The 24,330-nt window shown below is 42.5% G+C and overlaps 1 protein-coding gene across 2 annotated transcripts in view; it reads left to right on the top strand.

The window, feature by feature from the left end:
- The window catches only part of FBF1 (Fas binding factor 1), a 46,034-nt gene extending 21,704 nt beyond the window's left edge, over nt 1–24,330 (top strand). For both annotated transcript variants that reach the window (XM_081939693.1, XM_081939692.1), the window contains exons 13-30: nt 353–452; nt 539–970; nt 2,143–2,220; nt 3,250–3,347; nt 6,317–6,375; nt 10,591–10,746; nt 12,356–12,456; nt 13,446–13,652; nt 13,873–13,980; nt 14,940–15,079; nt 16,269–16,387; nt 17,478–17,600; nt 18,482–18,667; nt 18,957–19,133; nt 21,596–21,733; nt 23,083–23,221; nt 23,673–23,788; nt 24,142–24,330. In XM_081939693.1, coding sequence (XP_081795819.1) covers nt 353–452; nt 539–970; nt 2,143–2,220; nt 3,250–3,347; nt 6,317–6,375; nt 10,591–10,746; nt 12,356–12,456; nt 13,446–13,652; nt 13,873–13,980; nt 14,940–15,079; nt 16,269–16,387; nt 17,478–17,600; nt 18,482–18,667; nt 18,957–19,133; nt 21,596–21,733; nt 23,083–23,221; nt 23,673–23,788; nt 24,142–24,225 — 2,561 coding nt within the window. In that variant the 3' untranslated portion in view covers nt 24,226–24,330. The remainder of the gene's footprint in view (nt 1–352; nt 453–538; nt 971–2,142; nt 2,221–3,249; nt 3,348–6,316; nt 6,376–10,590; nt 10,747–12,355; nt 12,457–13,445; nt 13,653–13,872; nt 13,981–14,939; nt 15,080–16,268; nt 16,388–17,477; nt 17,601–18,481; nt 18,668–18,956; nt 19,134–21,595; nt 21,734–23,082; nt 23,222–23,672; nt 23,789–24,141) is intronic.

The following is a 24,330-nucleotide window of genomic DNA, read 5'->3' as shown; positions in this document are numbered from 1 at the left end:
AAATTTAAATCAGAATTAGGCCTCTAATATTTTAGAGATCTCTAATCATACCTGCAAATGCTTCCAAAAATTGAATCTGAGACATTTTACCCAAATCCATAAGCTCTCCTTTTTATTTCCTTCTTTAAGAATTGAAAACTGATATCCCAGTGGGGGGGATCTACAACCTCCACATTGTATTTTATTTTCTGTTTTAACCTTACCTTACCTTACCTTTATTTCGATTTTTATACCGCCCCCTCTCCCCAAAGGGACTCGGGCTGTTTGGGCTTCAGTCTGGAGGCTCTAAAATTTACAACAGCAGCATGAAAGTGTTTTTTTAAAATATATATATCCTAATGCCGTTGTACAGATAAAGAAGATGCTCTGGGAGATGACTTCACCTTTGGCGCCTACCAACCTACTATGGCCTCAACTCCAGAGGGACGGAAGTCGAGGCGGCAGTCTGTCAGGTAATAGTAGGCCAAGTTAACCTTTTGATTTTGGTCCTCATAAGGCTGCCTTTAAAATTCTTTTCACTTAGCCAAAACTCTTGTAGGTTTTCCTCCGAGAACCTCAGTGACCTGAAAACAGAACAGAGATCAAAGCCTTCCCCCTCAGCATCTAACAGTCCTGTACGCAAGACGTCTGGAGCTGACTGGCTGGGACTGAAAGATGAAGATAGTGACTTCCTACCATCACCCCCACTCAAAGAACCTAGCAAAAGCAGTGCAAGAGGAACCACACTGGATATGCCACCATTTCCTTCAGAAGCTAAGCATCCTCCTCCTCCTCTTCCTACCACCAACCAGGGTCCTTTGACAACCAAACAAGTTACTAAAGAAGTCATTCAGAAGAAAGAACCAGCTGAGGATGATGGTGATAGCTGGCTGAATAATGTATTGTCTCAAAAAATATCTCAAGCACGGGAGAAAATAAGAAAGAGATCCGGATCTTTAGATGTGCAGACCCATGGGGATCATCCCACCAGGTAAGAGTAGAGGGCTTTTCATTTGTCCGCTTGACATTTTTCAATTTCCGTAAATGAAAAATCTCATATTCTCTCAAAAGCTGTCAATTACTTTCATGGTCTCAAATAAATTCAATATATCAAGTTGTCCCAAAGGTGCTTTTTCAAGAGGCAACTGGAGTTTCTGGTTTTTCTTTGAAGACGTTTTGCTTCTCATCCAAGAAGTTTCTTCAGCTCTTCTCCAGAGCTGAAGAAGCTTCTTGGATGAGAAGCAAAACATCTTCAAAGAAAAACCAGAAACTCCAGTTGCCTCTTGAAAAAGCACCTTTGGGACAACAATGACCGGGATGACTAAGAATCTCCATAGACAATATATCAAGTTGTATATTCCATGTGGGTACTTAAGGCAGGCGTGTCCAAACTTTTTGCAAGGAGGGCCAGATTTGGTGATGTGAAAATGTGTGAGGCCGATCATTCAGCCTGACATTCTTTGAACCCTTAACATTAAATGTGAATTAACTACCGTATTTTTCGGAGTATAAGATTTTGAAAAGGCAAATTAAAAAAAAAGTTTTTGCACTTTTTTTAAAGGGCATGAATAGCCTTTAAGAGGCTTCTAGAGTGCTCCTGGGGGCTAGGGGGGGCAAAGTTGAGCAAAAAATGGCCCGTTTTTTGCTCATTTAAGCCCTCCACAGCCCCCAGGATCACTCTGAAAACCTCCTAAAGGCTATGCGCAGCCATTTTGGTGAAGGGGGCAGAGTTTTGGGAGGCAAAAAATGCTGTATTCAGTGTATAAGGTGCACCCAGATTTTTAGCCTCTTTTTTGAGGGGAAAAAGATGCATCTTTATACTTCGAAAAATACGGTATTTTATGAAAGACTAAACAAATAACTCCAGTGGGGAGAAGAGGCTGCGGGCCGCTTGAAATTTGAAAAAGGGCCACATTTGGCCCCCGGGCCGCACTTTGGACATGCCTGGCTTAAGGGAAAGCAACTCTCAGTGTTTGATGTGTGGTCCTCCTTCATGACAAATCTTGTAGCTTATACTGGAAGAGTAAGAAAGTAGTTTCTTCAGTGCAGATCCTGGTGCTCTCCGCATGTGTTAGACTGATTTCTGCAATTCAAGGTAGCCAGATCTTCACTTTAATTAACACATGAAAGTTTGAGTTCACATTTTTGTTTTCTTTTTATCAGCCAACAGGTAATCTCCACTCAAGAACAACATCGATCTGCTGCCACCTCAGATAAAGCTGCCAGACTGGAACAATTGGAGTAAGAACTTGCATGGTAGTTTTTCAAAAGCATCTGATTCGGTGTTTCTCAACCTCAGCGACTTGAAAATGTGTGGACTTCAACTCCCAGAATTCTGCAGCATATTGGTAGAAGGGAGCCCTCACATTAGGGAATACTGGGAGTTAAAGTACAGTAATCCTCAACGTACAGCCACAATGGAGCCCAACATTTATGTCAAGTGAGAAATTTGTTAAGTGAGTTTTGCTCCTATTGTATGTTTTTTTTCTTGCCACATTTGTTAAGTGAATCAAATTAGTAACCTGGTTGTTAAGTGAATCTGATTTCCCCATCGACTTTGCTTGTCAGAAAGTCGCAAAAGGGGACCACTTGACTCCAGGACACTGCAACCGTCATAAATGTGAGTCAGTTGTCAAGCTTCCGAATGAAAATCATGTGACCATGGGGATACTGCATTGGTCGTAAGTGTGAAAAATGGTCATAAGTCACTTTTCCCAGTGCCGCTGTAACTTTGAACGGTCACTAAAGGAACTGTTGTAAGTCAAGGACTACCTGACTGTACACACAACTTAAAATCGCTGAGGTTGAGAAATACTGATCTAACTGACGAAACAGAATGCTGGATCAGATTCTTATCAGATGTTTGGCTAAATCTGGCAGAAGAGTCATTATTTAGCCGTCACCTTTATTGGAGCACTGATGATGGAAGGGAAAGGTCAGGATACTTTCAGTGGTGGGATTCAAATAATGTAACAACCAGTTTTCTGCCCTAATGGTTTCTTCCAACAACCAGTTCACCAAACTGCTCAGAAAGTTAACAAGCAGTTCTCCCGAAGTGGTGCAAACTGGCTGAATCCCACCACTGGATACTTTTCCCTCTACCCAAAAGGCAGTTAACTCTGGCACCAAAATCATAGGGAACTCCACCTTTTGCCGACTACCTTATTTTCATTGTCTTCGAAGGATTATTTTCACAGCCCTTGTTCCCAAAATGAGAAACGGCATTTGATTCCTCTCTCATTTGACCTTACCATCCTCTGCTTACTTCAGGTCTTTCATTCCTTGGGAAAGGTCTCAGGAACAAAGTGCCCCTACTTTTCCATCTGATTCCAGGAAAGGGACTCCCTTTGGAGATACAATTTCAAGAGGTAAGAGTCAAGCTGTAGCCGGACTATCCAAGAAATGTACATTCACATTATAGCAGAGTTATCATTGATAGACGAGGCATCGAATAAAGTTATCAGTTGGTCTGTTCTACAGGCTTGTTTTCAAGGCAAGCTGCTTAATTTTCATTGCAAAGGGGGGGGGGGGGGGACAATGGTAGAAACATTTCAAGCTTGGGCTGCCCAAAGTAATACAGGAGGAGTACTGTTAGATTCTGTTACAGAGTGAGATGCAAACATCCTGATTTTATCTTCATTTCTTTCTTTGTTACTAATCGGTTTCCTTTGGGCAAGAAGTGCATAATCTATTCTACTCCCCCACTACATAGCTTCTGAAAACTTTAAGATTAGTCCCCAAATTCTCTCTAAAAGTTGCTAACAAGTTGTACATTGAAGTGAAACATGATGAAACACAGGGGAACTAGATTACATTTGCAGTTAAATCATATTTTTTAATCCCCCATTTCCACTTACTAGATCAGAGCCTCATATAATATAATGGCTCCTGGAAAAAAAGACATATCTCTGCTTTAGATCTACCTCAGGCCTATTCCTGCCATTCTCCTACAACTTAGTCATTCAGGGTGTGACACTGTACTATTTCATCTGCCCTTTCCAGTAATCTTCATTTCTTCCTACTTTTAGAAAGACTTTAGAAGACATTCTTAGTTTAGGACAGTGGTGGGCAACCTTTTTTTTCAACTGAGCCAAATCTCGCCAAAACCACGATTGAAATTTATTCTGAGAGCTACATTTTTAAAACCGAAAATACATAGGATGGTACACTGTTTTTTGTTTCAATAAACTCTGGCATTTGAAGCACACAAGTCTTAAAGCTGTCAAGTTACAAGATCCTTGCATCCCTAACCCTTTAGGAAAAAAACCCCAAGGGGTCTTCAAACCTGACAGCTTGAAGACTTGTGGACTTCAACTCCCAGAATTCTGAGAATTGAAGTCCACCAAGGGCATCAATCATATTAGCCCAGGGATCTGCAAAATTGGCTCTTAAGACTGGTGGACTTCAACTCCCAGAATTCTGAGAATTGAAGTCCACCAGTCTTAAAACAGCCAACTTTGCAGACCTCTGTGTTAGCCCAAAGCCTGGCGCTGGGCGGGCCTTGCTCCCCCATTGGTGGAGCCCCAAGAAGCGAGGAGGGAGAAAAAGAAACGGAGACTAAGGAGCTTCCCCCCGCCCCCTCCCAGCAAAAATCTAACCGGGGAGCCGTTGATCACACGTGATCGGCTAATTTGCTACTGCCCGCCCGGCTCCCCGGTTAGATTTTTGCTGGGAGGGGGAGGGGGTAAGCTCCTTAGCCTCCGTTTCTTTTTCTCCCTCCTCGCTTCTCGTCCCCACCCGACTTCAGGATCCTCCCTAATCATTGTGGGTCGAAAAGAAAAAAGGGAAAGGGGCGCTTGTTTTGAAGTGCCCGAGAGGAGGGAGGGGAGCGGGTGCCCGGCACACAGAAGAGCCGCATTAAAATGTGTAAAGAGCCACATGTGGCTCGCGAGCCGCGGCTTGCCGACCACTGGTTTAGGATAACAGACAAGGAGTTTTTAATACTGCCAAGAGTCACGCTCTAGGCCTTTTGGGAGCTGTAGGAAGTGGAGCTCTGATCCAGTGATGTTGCTGAAGGGATTAGGGCAAATTTTACAGTTTCTTTAAAATGTATTGATCTACTGGTAGTCCTCAACTTAAAACAGTTCCTTTAGTGACCATTCAAAGTTACAACAGCACTGAAAAAAAGCACCTTTCGGGGTTTTCAGCATCACGATCTTTGCAGCATCATGTGGTCAAAATTTAGAAGCTCGGCAACTGGTTCATATGTATGACCGTTATTGAGTCCCAAGGTCATGTGATCTCCTTTTGTGACCTTCTAACAAGCAAAGTCAATGAGGAGGCCAGATATACCTAACAACCGTGTTACTAACTTAACAACTGTAGTCTTTCTTTTAAGCATAGTCTACTTATAGAGGCAGAAACGCTTAAAATTAACCTCTGGGTCCATTGTTCAAAAATGTCCATTATGTCCAATGTTAAGATATTTTACTTCATTCTGTATTGGTAAGTTCAAACTAAGCATTCTTTTCCTTTTAATTGAAATCTTTATTTCCATCTAGTGTCTTACCCTAGGTTTTTTTTTTTTAAGAATTCAAAACAAAAGCATTTTCCCATGGGAAGGATTCTTATAATTAAGTCCAAAATCAAATCCATATGGACTTTTAGTCTATTTGTAACTTCCCAAAAACAACGTTCTATTCAACCTTTTGCTATTTGTTTTTAAAAAATCAGTCCTAGAACTTGTACTTAAAACCTGTTTTGCTAAGGATTAAAGGAGATTCCCCCAGTGTTTGCAGACTTGATGTTCCAAAGATTTCTAATAGCTGAAAAGCAATTTCCAAAGGTGATTAGAAAACTAGTCTGCAAATCCAGTGTCTTTTTGACGGCTGAATGTCTATTCCCTCGGCTCCCAGAGCTCTAAAACTGTCTCAGAGTAGTCTTGCAGTCTCCTTGCAAGGTGTAACTATCTGGAGCACTTGTGGGCGATCTCAAATCTTTTCCTTATCCAGGGAGGAATTACAAAGAGCTGCTCTATTGGCTCCACTTTTAATAGAGATACCTTCAATTCACCTTTCTTCCCTGTTATCTTACAACTTTGCAAGAGAAAACAGGAAGAGCTAGCTTGTCTAAGCAGCCTCTCTTCTAGATGTTAATCCAAAAATGCAAGTCAATTGCAGGATACCAGACACAATGATTGCTATGCAGGAATTGCAGGAAACAGCATGAAGTCTACAAGTATCTTAGTTCTTAAATCTGAGAAATAACAGTGGGCATTATGTGCCCTTAATAGCAATATTTTCTCCCTATAGTTCAGTTTCTCTGAAATGGGAAATCTAAATTGGTTACTATTTCTGATTTTTTTTTTTTTTTTTTTTTTTTGTGGCTTGGATTTCAGCATCTGCAACTTTTTGGCAAGGACATCAAGAAATTGCTAAGGTTCCTGTTAATTCCCAGGTAGGTGTGGAGAAAAGCACTCATTTGAAATAATGAATATCAGCAGGAATGATAAATTAGCATATCTCTTCAGGTTATCTGTAGCATCCTGGACTTTGTGCTTCCTGGGCTTTGTGAATTTATTCCTTTTTTTTTTTTTGCCTATGTTAAGAAACATTTGTCCAGAAGATTGCACTGTCCAATGATCAGAGTGCCTTGAGTTCTGGAGTAGCTACATAAAAAGGCCAAATAATAATATAGAGGGGTTTCTTTCCCTTCCACTTACAAGAATCAGTTGAAGCATATATTCATATAAATAAATGTTCTCTGTTTTTTTCCTAGCCCAGAGGGAACTTCTATAGCTGAATTGGCGAACCTATGAAACGTGTGCCAAAAGTGGCACGCAGGGCCATCCCATGTATGGCCTCACTGGCTCCTCTTCTGCGTTCCCGTGCCCGCATGCGTGCCAGCCAGCTTGTCTTCACATGCGCGGGAGCACCGAAACCCGGAACAGCAGCATTCCATTGTGCATTCGCACGCCAGCACGCAAACTTCCGGGTTTCTGGTTGCATGCATGTGCAACGGCCCGCTGTTTGTCAGACACGCACATGTGCCGGAAACTGGAACTCTGGGTGTCGGCATTCGCATGCGTGATGGAACACTGCTCTTCTAGGTTTTGGCGCATCCTTATGCACAAAGGCCAGCAAGGCCATGCATTCCAAGTGGGATGGTTTTGTGTGCCATTTACAGCATGCAGGTCTGCACGCAGTGACATAAAAGGTTAGCCACTGTTCTATAGCATTCTGATTTAAATAATTTCAAATAATAACCTACAGCCGTGTGAAAAAGTCCTGCACACTTTCAGTTTTAAGCTGTATTTACATGTTTAATCAACTTTTCACTCATAGAAACCACGCAAAATTAGTACTTTGATGAAAATTTCTGTAGTCGGATTGAGATGCATAATTTTTATTAATATAACCAAAGTCTTTTAAAGGTTTTGAGTGAGTTTATGTGCTAAAACAAACACAACATGAATTTTTGAGAATGTTAGGATCGAAAGTAGCCAATCAGCAGCGAGCTTTGGCTGACCAATCAAAATGCACAGAGGCTAAATCTATGAGCCAATCAATGTTGTCATACTCTCTGACTATAAATAGGCATGAAAAACATCGAGAAATTTAATTTAGCTCTGGCTGCGGACAAGGATGAAGGCCTTTGCTTTCACCAGTACAGAGCAGTGGCATTGCATCATTGTGCTTCATGAAGAGGGTTACTCCTGTACAGAAACAGCCAAGAGAGTGGAATGCCTTCGCCCCACAGTGAGCAGAGTGGTTGAAAAATACCAAATAACTCGTTCAGTTGATGACAGGCTCCGCTCTGGAAGATCAAGAAAGTCGACAAAACGGCAAGATCGGGCTCTGCAACGCATTTCAATGGCTGACAGGAAGCTCATCTCACCTCAGATTACAAGAATTTGGGGTGAAACATGTGATGTAAAAGTGTGCATAAGCACCGTGCGTTGCAGACTGCTTGCCAGAGGGCTCAAAGTAAACTTTTGTTCACAAACACTCACCGCTCTCGTCGACATGCTTGGGCCAAGAAGTATGCCAAGTGGACCAACGAACAGTGGCCCAAGGTCATCTTCAGTGACGAGAGCAATTTCTACTTGACTGGGAATCAGTGCAATAAGTATGTCAGAAGATTTCCAGCTGAAGAATTTAGGCCGTACTGCCTGAATCTAACTGTGAAGCCTCCATTGCACGTGATGATCTGGGGCTGTATCGCTGCTTCTGGTATTGGTCGGATACAAATCATGCAGGGAATCATGAATTCCAAGCAGTATGTTGAAGTCCTTTACCTTTTACCTTTTATTTCGATTTTTATACCGCCCCCTCTCCCCAAAGGGACTCGGGGCGGTGTACAGTCAAATGAAATAGATAAAATAGACTACAAACATGGAAACATAAAAACATAGAAGAGGAGGCAATACAGCACTGTACAGGTAAAGCAGATAAAAAACAGTATATAAACAATCCTAAAAAATACCCAATTAAAATTACCCAGTTAAAATATATCTGCCAAGAGGTATAATGAGGTTATGAATGGTCCAGGCCGGCTAAACGGAACAGGTGAGTCTTCAGTTTTCGTCGAAAGGAGAGAAAGTCGGTGGTGGTTCTGATATCGGGGGGGAGGTCATTCCAGAGGGTTGGGCCCATCACAGAGAAGGCTCTACTCCTAGGTGTCGCCCGTTGGCACTGCCTAGTGGACGGCACCCGGAGGAGCCCCTCCCTGTGAGAGCGAATCGGTTGCAGGGAAGTGTGTGGTAGGATGCGATCCCGCAAGTACCTAGGTCCTGAGCCATGGAGCGTTTTAAAGATGGTGATTAACACCTTGAAACGCACCCGAAAGACCACAGGCAGCCAGTGCAGCTCGCGCAGGAGCGGTGTTACGTGGGAGTACCTAGTACTCCCAAAAATAGCCCGCGCGGCTGCGTTCTGTACTAGCTGCAGTCTTCGAGCGCGTCCCAAGGGAAGCCCCATGTAGAGGGCATTGCAGTAGTCCAGCCGAGACGTCACCAGTGCATGAGTGACCGTGCGTAGGGCATCCCGGTCCAGTAGGGGGCGCAATTGGCGCACCAGGCGAACCTGGTGGAACGCCCCCATTGCCACGGCTGCCACATGGTCATCCATTGACAGCCGGGCATCTAGGAGGACGCCCAAATTGCGCGCCCGTTCCACAGGGGGCAATTGCTCGCCCCCTATGGTCAGCGATGGAATCAACTGACTGAACCGGGGTGCCGGTAGCCACAGCCACTCAGTCTTGGAGGGGTTGAGCTTGAGTCTGTTGTCCCCCATCCAGACCCCGACGGCTTCCAAACACCGGGTCATCACCTCGACAGCCTCGTTGGGGTGGTCTGGGGTGGAAATTTCATGCTTCCTTCAGCTTAGTTTCCTGGATTTCATGCTTCCTTCAGCTTAGCAACTTGTAGGGAAGGACTTTTACTTCCAGGATGACAAATTCCTTGTCTTCGAGCCAAGTCCATCCAGCAGTGGATGAAGAAGCATGGTATTCGACTCCTGGATTGGCCAGCTCAGAGCTCGGATTTGAACCCAATTGAGAACTTGTGGGCCAAGATTGGTTATGAAATAAGCAAGAAGCATCCAAAGATCAAGCAGGAGCTGATTGAATCCATTGGCCTGGCACCACATTGTCACCAAAGATCACATGCAAAGGCTTATGCGGTCTATGCCGAAGCAATGCCACCTGGTGATAAGTAATAAGGGCTGGCCAATTTCATATTAGTAAGTATATTTGGTTACACGGTCCTTTTCAGGGCCACAAACAATAAAAATGTTAACAAAACACTAGCATCGGCCTTAGTAATTGCAACATGTATGCCACTCGGTAGGCATCAGTTAATCTGTTTTCAGAGTCATTGTAAGCATGCAAGAAAATTCACAATCCCCACCCAAACAGCACCAAATTGCAAAAAGCTTATGCTTTTCACTTAAAAACCACCAGTATTTATTTGAATATAACAATATTTGCATAGCAGTTAGCATAAAATATAAAATCAATGGCCTATCCAAAAAATGTCATAAGCCATAAAGCATGCAGGACTTTTTCACACAGCTGTACCTATTGTGGTTAAATAAACATCCAGGAAAAGGAATTTCTATTTTCTTTTTTCTTGTATAATTCACTCCTTGACTATTTTTATGTAAATTAAGACTTACTCCTACGTATGTTTATTCCAGATGCATGGCTCTGGATTTGCAGGGAGAAAGGTGCTTTGGAATGGCAGGCACTCACATCAAGCCAGCATCTCCATTTTTTCCCAGGCTTGCACATCTGCCCTTCGTAGCTATAGCTCAGGTGTGGAGAAAGACGCACTAGGTTTTAAGGAGCTGCAGACATGTTCACTTTTTTGCTTGTGAAACTTGGAAAAGCAGAAAGAAAAACACGCTATACAGCCCTTCAGTTTATGTCTTGAAGCACTTATTTATATTGCTTATAAAAAGGTTTCATAGCTCTTGGTACTTGGGAAAGACTCCACACCCAACTTCCCTTTATTAAAACCAGTGAAATGAGTACAAAACTTTGCACAGGTTTTCCGGTTTTCCAGAAACCTTTACGAAATTGGTAATCGATAAAGTGGAATAGAGAAGGATGTATACCTTTTTAAAAGTATGCTGAATACTTAAAGCTATGACATTTTTCGTTCTTTCTTAGGCTCTGATCTCGGAACCCCATCTCCTGAGCTCATCTAATGATGCTGACTATGAAAAAAGAATGGCGGGAGTGCAAGCGCAGCTCCGAGAGACCCTGGGAACCTATCAGGCCGAGCTTTTGAGTGCCCAGACTCGCCTCACTGAGCTTGAGGTTCAGGTAAGGGCATTGTGCATATCAGGGTGGAATTTCAAAAATAAACCCGTGATATATTCTAAGAAACACATTTTATTATAAAGAAAATGAAAACAAAACTTACTAACTAATGATTACATTTTGGCAGCGTTCCTGCCTACCTTCTTGGCAGGCAAACAAAGAAGCAAAAATGTGGAAAAGAATGTGGACATGCGTAGTGAGCTTAGTGAAACGAGTCAGATCAGTCTGCCGTATATCTTAGAGTTTAAGCACAGCTGGCAAACAAAAAAACGCAGTGACAGTGCAAATAACAGAATATCAGCGTTGGAAAGGACCTTGGAGGTCTTCTAGTCCAACCCCCTACTCAAGCAGAAAACATTTTAGACTAATGGTTGTCCAATCTCTTCTTAAAATCTTCCAGTGTTGGAGCACCTCACAACTTCTGGAGGCAAGTCGTTCCACTAGTTAATTGCTCTCACTATAGGGAAATTTCTCCTTAGTTCTAAGCTGGTTCTCTCCTTGATCAGTTTCCATCCATTGTTTCTTGTCTTGTCCTCTGGTGCCTTGGAGGATAGTTTGACTCCCTCTTCTTTGTGGCAGCCCCTGAGATATTGGAACGCTGCTATCATGTCTCTCCTGGTCCTTCTTTTAAGTAAACATACCCAATTTCTGCATCTTTCTTCATATGATTTAGATAGAAATGGATCTTCTTAGAAATAAAAAGTTAGGTAGAAGTCTTCTTTTAATACAAAAGCACTAGTTTATATATCAAAGACTTGCAAGAATTTTATTTTTATTTTATTTTATTTGATAAAGGGCTACTCTTACAATTGAGAAGCTCCTCCAATAGTTAAGAGTAACAGAGAGCAGGGACTTTCATGTACGCATAGCACATTCTTGTAATTGTTCCTACAACTGGACGTCCATTCTCACATACGCCTGCATAACCATAATGCTATGCATGGTCACAACTATATACTTATTCTCTTTTCAAGTATCTACACATCTACATATCTCACAATTCTCTGCAAGAAGAGATTTTAATTGCCTCCCTCAGAATGATTAGGTAGGAGGCAGGTTTTGCCGCCTCTTCTTTTCACTGTTCTTATCAAGATTACCACATTTTTCAGAGTATAAGACGCATCTTTTCCCCCAAAAAAACGAGGGTGAAAATCTGGATGTGTCTTATACACTGAATACAGCACTTTTGCCCCACTGAAACCCCGTCCCCTTTGCAAAAATGGATGTGCAGAGGCTTTGGGAGGTTTGCAAAGTGCTCCTGGGGAGAGCAAAAACTAGCAAAACCTAGGCTGTTTTTGCTTGTTTTTGCCCCCAGCCCCCAGGAGAACTATACAAGCCTCCCAAAGCCTCTGTGTGCCCTTTTTTTTTTTCAAAAAGCGAGACGTGCAGAGAGTTTGGGATGCCTGCAGAATGCAAAAACTGTTTTTTTAAAAATTTACCTCTTCCAAATCATGGTGCGTCTTATACTCCATGTGACTTACAGTCCGAAAAATAAGGTGTGTTATATTAGAGATGTTTATTCTACATTGTAATCTTCACCCTCTCCTTCCCTCCTTCCCTCCCTCCCTCCCTCTAAACACGCTTTAAAAATAACTATTAAAAATCATTCCAGGTAAGGCGACTTGAACTGGAGAAGAACCAGCAGAAACTCTTGCTGGAAAGTCTGCAACGACGTCACCAAGAGGATTTGGAACTTATTGAAAATGCACACAGGTAGAAATGGGGGAAGCCACTCGAGGTTATTAAAGATTATTTAAGTATCTCTAGCACTACAAATATAAAGGGAAAAAATTATGGAGTGGGAACCACGCAGAGAACTGGAAGGCAATGCTTAAATATAAATACTAATCCCCTCACCACTGGAATCCCCATAAGCAGGAACTCTTGCGGTTTCTACCCTGTTTCCCTGAAAATAAGACCTCCCCGGATAATAAGACCAATCGGGCTTCTGAGTGCATGCGCTGAAATAAGCCCTCCCTGAAAATATTGCGACACAGTAGCAGCCATTAGGCGACCACGCTCACCACCTCCTGTACCTCAAAAATAATAAGACCTCCCCAAAAATAAGGCAAAGTGCTTATTTCGGGGGTCAAAAGAAAATAAGACCCTGTCTTATTTTTGGGGAAACATGTATGTTTGCAGGGGTTTGTGGGTTGTTGTTACAAAAGCTATTTTTGTAGAATCTTCTCATAATTTAGAATTGAGATAGATTTTTTTTATTATTTAGAAGAGGTCCCATCCTTGAGATTGAGGTTGACATTGTATTCTCGTAAGAATGCACATGTATCAAATACTCCCAATTTTAGCATTATCCTACTCAGAGCTAAGGTTATATTGATTTAGATTCCTGCTTTCAAATTCTCAGGGATATTTTAGGGAATTCTGGCTGGGTCTTATTTCCTAGGACCAGGGCTCTTTATTGAAATGCTTTAATTATGTCCTTTCACTGTAGTTCATTGTCGTTCCCAAACAAAGCATGAATATTTTGGAGCAAGTGGAAAACCTAACATGAAAGTTTATAAAACTGAATACCACCTCTGGTGTAAACTGACATAAGGAGCACAGTTTTCAAACATGAAACCAGCTCCAAAATCATGCCGGGTCCTTTTAAATGTAGACTTGATCATTAGAAAATATCCCCGGCTGCACGAAAATATGTTGCATTCTTCCCCTCTCCCCAACACTGCCAACTGGGGAGCTAGGAACCGTGTGAAGGTGATTGAGGACTCGTATCGTCAGCGTGAGGATCGTCTCCGGCAAGAAAATCAGGAGTTGGTTGGCCAATACCTTTCTCGCTGTCAGAGCGCAGAGCAGGCGAAATCGGAGATGTTAGCCCAGCATCAGCGTCGACTGACTGAGCTAGAGCAGGAAAAGGCCAAGGAAATTGATCGCCTACAGGAGCTTCAGCGGTAACATTGTGGGGACGAATATGAAATACATTTTCTTAAGCTTTGAATGGACGGTTATGTTGTGCTTTATAGAAGCATAAGTCAAACATGTAAGCTTGTTTTGTTTGACAAATCTGAATCTGAATCTCTACATGGTATTTAGCCAAGTTTTATGTATACACTGAAATAGATTGAGAAGCAGTGTTTGTTTGTTTGTTTATGGCCCTTTTGACTCTTGCAGTATGTCCATCCTGGAAATGCGCAAGGATTATGAAGAGCAATTACAACGGTTGAAACAACTGAAGAGTCAGGAGATTGATGCAGTGACCAGTGCCACTTCTTACACCAGGTAGCAGGAGCTAATTATCGTAAAGAATTAGAGCATTGGAACTTACACTCAGTTGTAAGGGGCATAAATAGTTGTATCCGGTAGTCAATGCACATTTGGCAAATGGAACTAATTCCACAGTTCGCTACTCTGTTTCACAGTGCTCCTATGAAAGAAAAAAGATGAGGGGTACCTACGACTCCATTCATGGGCATGTGCAGTCCATATTAGAGGCCTGAGCAAAATACCAAGAGTTTTAAGGCTTTTTAAAAGGGATTCAAATGAATAATTCCAGCAACGCTGGCCAGAAATACCATATGGGCAATTTGGATACAGAAACCTACATATCAATCGGGTGGGATTCAGCCGGTTCGGACTGGTTTGGGCGAACTGGATGCTAATTTTGCATCTGGTTTGCGGAACCAGTAGTTGAAAGAACAGGCTGGCCCCGCCACACCCACCCCACTCCACCCCTCCCAGGAGTCTCCACTCGGCCTGTTTTGGATGCCAGCTAAGTGCAGGGCCCGTGCGGAGGCTCTAGGAGGGTGAAAAACGGGTCTCTCAGAGGTCCGGAAATGGACCCATTTCCAGAGCTCAGGGGAGGCACTTTTCGCCCTCCGAGAGGCCCGAAAAAAAGCTCTGGAACCTGTGGAGGGTGAAAACACACACACACACACACACCGCCATGGTGCAGGTGGCTGAGTAGGCCATGCCCACCCAGCAACTGGGCAGAGAACCGGTTGCTAAAATTTTTAAATCCCACCCCTGAGATCAATCACTAAGTTGCAGAAGCCTACAGCTCAAAAATAGGGTAATGTATGAGCCCAGGTCCCCAGAAGTGATTTGGTTCGTATCCAGGGGAACAAAATAATGTATACATTAATTGAAGGCAGCTTTTCATTTCTATTCTTTTCTTATGAGAAGTCAGTAAGAAACATGGAAATGACTAGGCAATATGACGCTCTGCTTGTCTCCCGCAGGTCTTTGAATGGCGTTATAGATCAAATGGAGAAGTTCTCCAGCAACCTGAATGATCTTGCCAGTAAGGTGGAGGCCACTCACCATACTACCCACCAAGGCCTTGAAATGGGAGCTCGCCATAGAGATGAGCAGCTTAGGGGTATGTGCCTTTCGATGATTGGGACCCGAAGATAACTTGCTCTAGGGCAGGGGTCAGCAAACTGCGGCTCCATCACCGGTCGGCGCCACAATTTTGAGAGGAGCTTCCGGGGGGGGGGAGAAGCACAGTGCGCCAGGAGAAGACTATGGCAAGGGGAGGGTTTTCCAGTTGTCTCCACAATTAATAGGACTTTTGGTTATGACAGGTAGAGGAAAAAGTATGCCGCGTTAGGAGGAGACTATGGTGGGGGCACTGAACTTCCGGTCAGCTCCAAAATTGAACAGGGGGCTTCCGGTTAGGACCTTTGTGGCTCCCGGTGTTTTCTTTTCTGTGGGAAATGGGTCCAAATGGCTCTTTGAGTGTTTAAGTTTGCCAGCCCCTGCTCTCAAGCAACTCTTGTTCTTGGGCAGCCTACTTCAATCATGTTATTGCAATACAAAAGAGAACGTGAAAAAAGCGTAAAAAAATCTTACTGTCTGTATTGTTGATAAATAATGGATTTTTGAGTGTCATACAGGATATTGTGTTTTAATGTCACTACATTTACTTAACTGTAAATAGTTTTAAATCTAGGCTACAGAAATAGCAAGAAGTGGAGCAGCACAATATTAATCATCAAATGGAATTAGATGGTGCTGTAAACACAGTTCATATTACTAATAATCTACTCTGATTTAAGTGCCTTCTTTAAACTGAAATATCGATACAATGCATAGACGAACTCAAATTTTAAATGGGGTGCCAATTCATGTGTTAGATTGTAGTTTAAGAATGGTGTCTAGTCTGAATTGAAACCTGTGTCGGATTTGCTTTTTAGCTATGAAGTTATTCCAGACATTGAAGCATGTTTCAGCCATTCTTCCTATGAAGGGATAAGGCCACCTTTCTAATAATGTTGCATTCTGTCCCCCATCCGGGGCGGGTGTGCTGCTGCTCCTGGTGGATCACATGTCTGAGTAGCGTAGGAGTATTAGGGAGGGGAGGGGGAGGGTAAGTGCTCCTCTAGAAATGCCTCTTCTATCTTATCTCCATAGATGATCGCGATAACTTTTTTGACGATCAGTGCAGATGCTCTAGTTCAAGAATTTGAGGATTTTGAGTTTGACACCCCCCCTCCCCCCAAAGGTTCTGCCTACCACCCTGGTGTCTACAAAAAGGTGCTAATTCTTTCTTTGTCCCAATCTGAAAGTTTTGCAAGACCGTTTGAATCGGCAACAGAGAGACATGGAAGATGAACGAGGCCGGCTACAAGAGGTTATTTCTAAGATGGAGACCAGACTAAACGAGCAAACCCGACTTCTGGAACAGGTGAGCTGATGCTAAACTGGCTCCTGGTTGATATTGGTGGTGGTAGAAATATGAGAATTGAAGGCAACTTTCAACTTTAGGGCTACTCAGATTTAGCTTTTTTTTTAATGTTTACTGTGACAGAGCTTCTATATTGAGTGATTGCCACATCCAATCACTGTCCCTTCAAGATAAGAGTCAGAATGGAGTTAGGAATGAAGTGAATTTTCTAAGGACTGGCAGGCCCAGTCCTTCCCCTGACTCTTCCTCAGTCAGGAAGTCTGAATATTTCCTGGGAAAATCAATGTAGGAAAACGATAGATGATCTACAGCTAAGTGTTGTGTATTGGGAAGAGTGGGGTTTACAGATCTGCACAGAATGTGCAAGCTAATGTTACACTTGACAGACAGAGCATTTGTAAGGAAAGCACCTATGAGTTTATAATCTATTCTAACCTATCCTCTTAGTATTACATAATGGTCAAGGTTTTATATTATTATTATTATTATTATTATTATTATTATTATTATTATTATTATTATTATTTTTACCTGAAAATAAGACCTCCCCGGATAATAAGCCCAGTTGGGCTTTGGAGCACATGTGCTAAAATAAGTCCTCCCCCAAAAATAAGCCCTTCCTGAAAATATTGCAACACAGCAGCAGCCATGAACTGACCATGCTTGCCGCCTCCTATATCTCAAAAATAATAAGACTTCCCCAAAAATAAGGCCAAGTGCTTATTTCGGGGGTCAAAAGAAAATAAGACCCTGTCTTATTTTCATGAAAACATAGTACTACGTGTCATCAAGTTGTTTTTGACTCCTAACATCCATATACATAGATTTTCTCAATTGCCCTTGCTGGGTTTAAACGGTATATCTTGCAGTTTTAAATGCTATTTCCATTAGCAATTCATTAAGACCTATAGGAAATATTTTCCTTTTGGATAAGTACTGCCTCTGCGACACAGACGGGCTTCGCAAGGAAATCCCAGTTGGGATTTGGGGTGGCTTAGCCTAATTACAGTTGTCTCTCCTGCTTGTTTCACAAACTATTGAAGGTGGATTAAGCCTTTGGAGAACTGATGAGTGTGTTCTTCTGCCTTAGGAACGTTGGAGGGTCACCACTGAACAAGCCAAAGTGGAATCTTTGCAGCGCTCCCTTGAGGAACAGAGAAGAGTCATGACCCAGCAACTAACCATGGAGAGGGAAGAGTTAGAGAGGGCAAAGGTGAGAAGTGCACCTGTTGTTTGTGTGATTAATCAGCATGTTGTAAAGTGAGGACTAAATGCAACTGGGTATGTGCCATTTACTGAATTTTACTAAAAGGAGGAATCTGATATCCTCATCCACTTTTTATTCTCCCGTATTTTCCTCACTGCTTTTCTGATTTTTTAAAATTGCTTTTACAGCATAAGGAAAAACTGACTAATTCCACAGTATTTTTAATAATGCTTTATAATACTAGAATCCATCCATCTGGAACCATATTGCACATAAATATATTCTGTTCAGAAGCTCAAAAAACTCAAGAGCAATATCTGTGTTTCCTTGTACTTCCATTTATATTTTAGCTATTCCTCAGCTTTAAGAGACATTTTATAATGGAAGCAGAGAAGATTTAAAATAGAATTCATATTCTGTTTCAAGGAGAAAAAGAACTTTTCCACTATGAGGAAAATTCAAGATCAATTAAACCCAAGTAAAGTTGTAGCAGCCTTTTTAACGTGACTATAACAGTCTTATGGGGTGAGTTGTCACAGGGAAGAGGGGCTTGATTAATTCTCTGAAGTACGTGAGGCAGAATAAGAAGCAATGGATGAAGCTAGTCAGAGGGAAATCCAACCTGGAACTAAGGAGAAATTTCCTGACAAGGGGAACTATTAGTCAATAGAACAACTTGCTTCCTGGAATAATGCTCCATCGCTGGGAGTTTTCAAGAAAACTGCACAATGATTTGTCCCAGATGGAGTAAGGACTTCTGCCTTTGGAAAAGGGGTTGGACTAGAAGATCTCCAATGTCCATTTCAGCCTTCAGATGAGTCTATGATTTTTTTGTTTTGATTCACTTTTTGTAGTGCTGATTTCCCTCTCTTGTTCCTTGTTCCCAGAATTCTTTGCTTGAGGAACAGAAAGCAGTCATGCAGAAATGTGCCGAGGAGCGCCGTAAAGTGGCGGCAGAGTGGTCAGAGCTGCACATCCAGCAGAGGCTGAGCAAAGAACGCTCAGATCGGGAGGTTGACCGAGCTCTGCAAATTGACTCTCAAAGAGAAGGGGCCATCATGAGTCTTGCAAAGGTAAAGGGCTACAATCTTTGTCCCTTTAATTCTTGGACCGTCTTTTTACTGGACAATCTGGGCAGAGTCCAGAAGAATATTTTGGCACTGAAGCAGTGGTTAGATTGTAATTATAACCATTTATCATTTGTATTGACATGGAAACGGAAATACAAAGGATTGCATAAAAAGTCTTTTTTCAAGTGTTTCTTTTTTTAAATATGATGTAAGTGGATTAAATTCAGTATAAAACAGAAATATAAAATAGCAAATCTCTAAGGCTATTTCCCCCCTCCCCTCTTCCTCTTAGGAACAAGCAGACCTGAAGATCAAATCAAGCGAGTTGAGATCAAGGGAAGAGCAGCTGGTGAGGGATCGAGAGCTTCTAGAGCAAGAGAAACAGGAGCTGAGACTAGAGAAAGAAAGAGTTAATGCAGCAGCTTTGCACGTCAAGCAGAGGGCAGATGAAATCAATAGCATGAGCAAGGTAAAGAAACTGCCTTTCTACATCCACTATTCAAGCTGGAAAAGCTGATATGACTCAATAACAGGTTGGCTACATATTCTGGAAATTGCATATCCTGGCACTTCCAGACTTATCAGATAAAAGAAGTCTGGACTGTATCATAGATGCCAAAAAAGCCCTTGGTCAGCAAACAGTTTTTAAAAAATCTGTAATATGCTCCTTTGAAATCTAGTGTCAGGGTTCCAAGTAACACCCCCAACGAAAGAAGGCTCCGAGGCTTGAAGTTCCTCAAAGTTCCATTTTATTAGATATGTCGTCAGTGACGTGGGGTGAGGTTTATGGCTGGTGAGGCACTGATGTCATTACAATCAGTTTTATGGGAGTGGGGAGGAATTTCCAACAAAACGCAGCAACCGGAGAAAAGCAACGAGGGGCGAGGAAGCTCGTCGGGGAGAGCCACATGCTGTTTTCGCCTTAGATTCCTTTCCTCTCCTCTACGCGCGCACCTTTCCTCCTGGGCTCTCTCCCGGCAACCTCACCAGCTGCTTCTTTTGCCATGACGTTTCCCAGCATGGCAAAATACTTTTTTTCCCTTCGCCTTTCAGCCCACCAAGAAACGTCCTATCTGAGCTGCAGCCGCCAATTGATCATTTGCAGCTTGGCCCGGACCACGGGGGAAAACTCGCTAGGGGAAAGCACTTCCTTTCGCCCGTGGCAGAGCTCAGGCATTCTCTCCTCTCCCGCGACACCCCACTGACTAAAGCACTTTCTTTCGCCCGCCTGAGCTCTGCTGCGAGCTCAGGCGGGCAAAAGAAAGTGCTTTAGTCAGTGGGGTGTCGCGGGAGAGGAGAGAATGCCTGAGCATTCTGTCCTCTCTCCCGACACCCCACTGACTAAAGCACTTTCTTTCGCCTGCTGAGGGAGAGAGAGAGAGAGAGTGTGTATCCCTCCTTCCTTCAGCACAACACTCTCGCTGGCGCCAGCGAGAGTGTTAGGCTGAAGGAAGGAGGGATACTCTCTCTCTCTCTCTCTCTCTCTCTCTCTCTCTCTCACACACACACACACACACACACACACAAATGGCAAATCCGAGCAGCCTCTGCTGGGAGCCCGTCACATACATTCGGGCAATGGGGGGGCTTTCTTGCACGCCTTCAGAAGCTTTCTGAAGGCGTGCAAGAAAGCCCCCCCCCCCATTGCCCAAACGTGTGTGACGGGCTCCCAGCAGCGGCTGCTCGGATTTGCCATTTGAGAGAGAGAGAGAGCGTGTGTATCCTTCCTTCAGCCCAACACTCTCGCTGGCATCCCGGCCAGATGAGAGGGACTGCAGAGAGGGTCTCCTCGAGTCTAGGGCAGTGAGTCATTCGATGGGAAAGTTCCCTCTTCCTCTGCCCAGCCCTCCTTTGCTCTATAATCGTGATGGCGAACCTATAGCAGGCGTGCCACAGGTAGCAGGTGGAGCCATATTTTGTGGCATGCCAGATGGAGAGGGCGAAAAACAGCCCCAACAGGCCAATTGGAAGTTTGAGAACAAACTTCCGGTTGGGCCATTAGGGGGCGTTTTTCACCCTCCCCATGTTTCAGAAAAGCCTTTGGAGGCTGGGGAGGGCAAAAAACAACCCTAACAGCCTAACCAGAAGTTCGGAAATGATCTGTTTCTGGCTTCCGGAGGGCCGGGGGAGATTGTTTTCGTCCTCCCCAGGCTTCAGGAAAGCCTCCGGAGCATGGGGAGGAGTCGTGCGCGCATGCGGGGGGGTCATGTGCGCATGCACAGTTAGGCGGGGAGATTGAGTGGGTGCATGTGCACAATTTTGGCAAGCCGTAAGAAAGAGGTTTGCCATCACTGCACTATAATATAAAGGCAGTGACAACTTGCTGCTGGTTTCTTACATTCCACCTCTATTTTTAACAATAACTAGCTGATAACCTGGCATTGCCTGGGTATTTATAGGGGGGAAATGTCCGGACCAAACATAGTTTCTAATATTGGATTTCTCCCCTTACCAGAGGGAGCCCCCTTGTGGAGTACTGTGAAACTGTTAACATGGCAACTCTACTGACTACACAGTAGAAGCCATTTTAAGTCACAACAGGCTGTATATTAACAAAACATACAACCTGTGGGTTTTTGGGGGTGTCTTACCCCCACAGTATTTTTTTCCAGAGAGTAAATCATCTGTGTACCAAGTTTGGTTGAAATTGCTCAAGGCGGTCCAGAGTTATGCTGGAACAAACACACACACGTTTTTACATACTGTATATAGATAGATATAGATAATTTTGTAGACTAATATATAATGGACAGGTTCATATTCAGTTAAGCAACACTTGTGTGTCTATATATAGCACACACTAAACCACAAACAATCCATTATTTAGCATGCTGCATGAATGCAATTATATCAGGTAAAATCCTAAGGCAAAAACAGGTTTAAGACCATAGTTCAGATCAAAGCCTGGCTCTTCCTCCTTGTGCCCTAAAGCAATCCTCTCACAAGTATGAAGAAGGAGAGAAAGCCCTGGTGGAGGCTAAGAAGGTGGAATCTGAACATCAGGCCAGACTCCAGACTCTGCAGCAGCAAATGGAATGGCTCAGACAGCAGGAGGAACATTTGCATCAGGTAATCTCTTCTAACTTATGGAAATTTTCAGTTCCTACGGACTATAGTTACTGTCTATGGAGATTCTCAAGTCATTTGGGTCATGGTTGTCCCAAAGGTGCTTTTTCAAGAGGCAACTGGACTTTCTGGTTTTTCTTTGAAGATGCTGAAGAATGCAAATGACCAGCTGTCTGCAAGGAATATAAATCTTTCCATTCCCCACCATACAGTCAGAACTGAAGAAGCTTCAGAAATGAAATGTCTTCAAAGAATAACAAGGAAGTCCTGTTGCCTCTTGAAAAAGCACCTTTGGGACTACTATGGTTACTGTTTATTAATGTTTATTTTTTATTCTGTTATTACTTATCTTGTGAGAAGCAATTTTTAAAGTAGGGAAACCTTTATTAAGGCTTCCTTTAGATGACCAAATACTTAAAAACAGAATTATAAATACCATTAAATCAATGTTTGAAAGTATGGGATTTCCAAATATTGACATACATGCCCCAGAATACAAAAATCAGAAAATCCTGTTTTGAATGAAAATAGTTCGTGCTGCTTTGATTTGCGTTGCATTTTAATTGCGTAGCTCTATACATTGATTTAATAAAATAACAGTAAAACCAATCAGCTAATTGTAAAATTGCAGCCTGCATGAAATCAAGGTAAGCAACAGCATGCCTAGATTTAAGAGTTACATAGGCACACTATTTTTTTAAAAAAAATTCCTTTTCTTACTGTACAAATTAATTTGTCTCTACATTATAAGGTGTGCTATCATCAGAATGGAGTTGAGCACCTTCAAATGCTTTTATTAAAAAAAATATGTACATGAACTATTATGAGTAAATCACATAATAATGTTCTGTGGAACTCTGAATGCTTAGATAAGGAAGCCGAGAGAGATCAGAAGGCTTCCTCCCAAAATTAGAAGTGATGAAAAACAAACAGAAGACACCATAGCTACCTGGTCGCAAGTTATGATGGGTTTTAATAGTTGATACCAGCCTCTTAAACTGCCTAGAAAGTGAATAGTTCATCCACGCAAAGAGCTGTTGCTTCTAATAACTTCTGGTTCAGAGTCTGTATCATAACCTCACCAAAAGGGGCTTGAAATTTCAGAAGCCTGGATGCTGCTGATCATACTGCAGCTTTCCAAAACGGACCACGACTTGCACATCTCAAAAAAATTGTTCTTAAGCAAAAAAGGGGTTCCAGAGCTCTTCCTAAATTGGAAAAGTATCAGTTTGTTCTGATAATCTAGGAAATTGTGGCAAATTTAAAAATGGGCTGCTCAGCATGAGATGGTTGAGGTATGATACATCGGAGTCTACTGCTACAACGTTTTTCTTCCTTTGCCATGAGTCCAGGAGCGGCTCAGTTTGTCACACCAGAGGAGACAGCTTGAACAGCTACGGAAGGAACTTCCAAGCAACCCACTGGCATTTCAGAACATGCCTCAGGTGCCGTTATCAGGAACTCCTGACAAATTAATCTCCAACGTGCATTGTAAGTATCCGCGCAGCCATTTGGGTGGGCATTCTGGATACCCAAAATAAAGGAAGACGGTAACATTCCATTCTATGTATTTTCAAGGGCTTTTATATGTAAATGATTTTCACTGAAGGGCAGAGGAGGACTAATTCATTCATTATTTAAAATAGTGTGTCTTGGAGCACAGATTTCAGTTTCTTCCACACAAAGTTGTCCTGGCACTCTGTAACGCTGACCCCTCAAAATACAGAGGAATGTCTGACAATAAGTTAATAGGGAAATTTTAGTTAAACGTTGCTTCATTACATTTTTAAAAAAGTAATCAAAGAGTAAACTAAAAAGAGAGTTCCACAACTTGTTTCATTGTTCCATAGGCCCTTTGATCTATACAAGTATCTGTATAGATGACACAGATGACTATATACCATATCTAACTTGTTTTTCTTCCCATATTTGCCTCTTCCAGTTACTGTTCCACTTAAAGTCAACCCTGGAAACACCAGAGCTTCTCAAGGATTTCCCAGACCAGATCCAGCAGATTTATGTGCCAAATTGGTGTTGCATAAAATTACAGCTGAACGAGTAAGATTACATTGTCCAGCTTTTGGTCTACTGTGAATTGAGAACATTAACATCTGTCCTGAGGTTATAATTTACAGCTGTTTTTATTTTATTTTTTCAAATTTATATGCAACCCAGTGACGCAACAATACTGTTCTATTTAGATTTAATTTCATCTGATTTTATTTAGCTCTCTTTCAGGATAAATTATTATCTGAAAAAGAGCTCAGTTTAATTCAAACTTTGCATGAAACACCAAGTTAAGGAAATGGGAAGGATAGTGAAATTCTGATACGGTCATGAAAGTTACATGCTTTTGGTTCACTTTCGAGCTCTTTTGCCATTTTCATTTTGTTTTTGTTTTTTTCTAATAGGATCATGATTTCTTGGAAGAAGAGCAGTTCTTTTTAGAAACCTTGAAGAGAACTTCCTATAAGACTTCCTTCCAATCAGCATGAGAGAGGATCAGTCCTAAAGATAGCTGTGCCAAGATTCACATTTCCTCCAAATAAAAAAAAAATGATGTTATCACTTTGAATGGTTAATATGAAATCCAGCACATA

The sequence above is a fragment of the Natrix helvetica genome (genome assembly GCF_964273705.1).
Source record: "Natrix helvetica genome assembly, chromosome: 1".
In the NCBI taxonomy this organism is placed as follows: Eukaryota; Metazoa; Chordata; class Lepidosauria; order Squamata; family Natricidae; genus Natrix; species Natrix helvetica.
The sequence above is the reverse complement of the archived record's forward strand: the minus strand, read 5'-3'. Positions and strand labels throughout refer to the sequence as shown.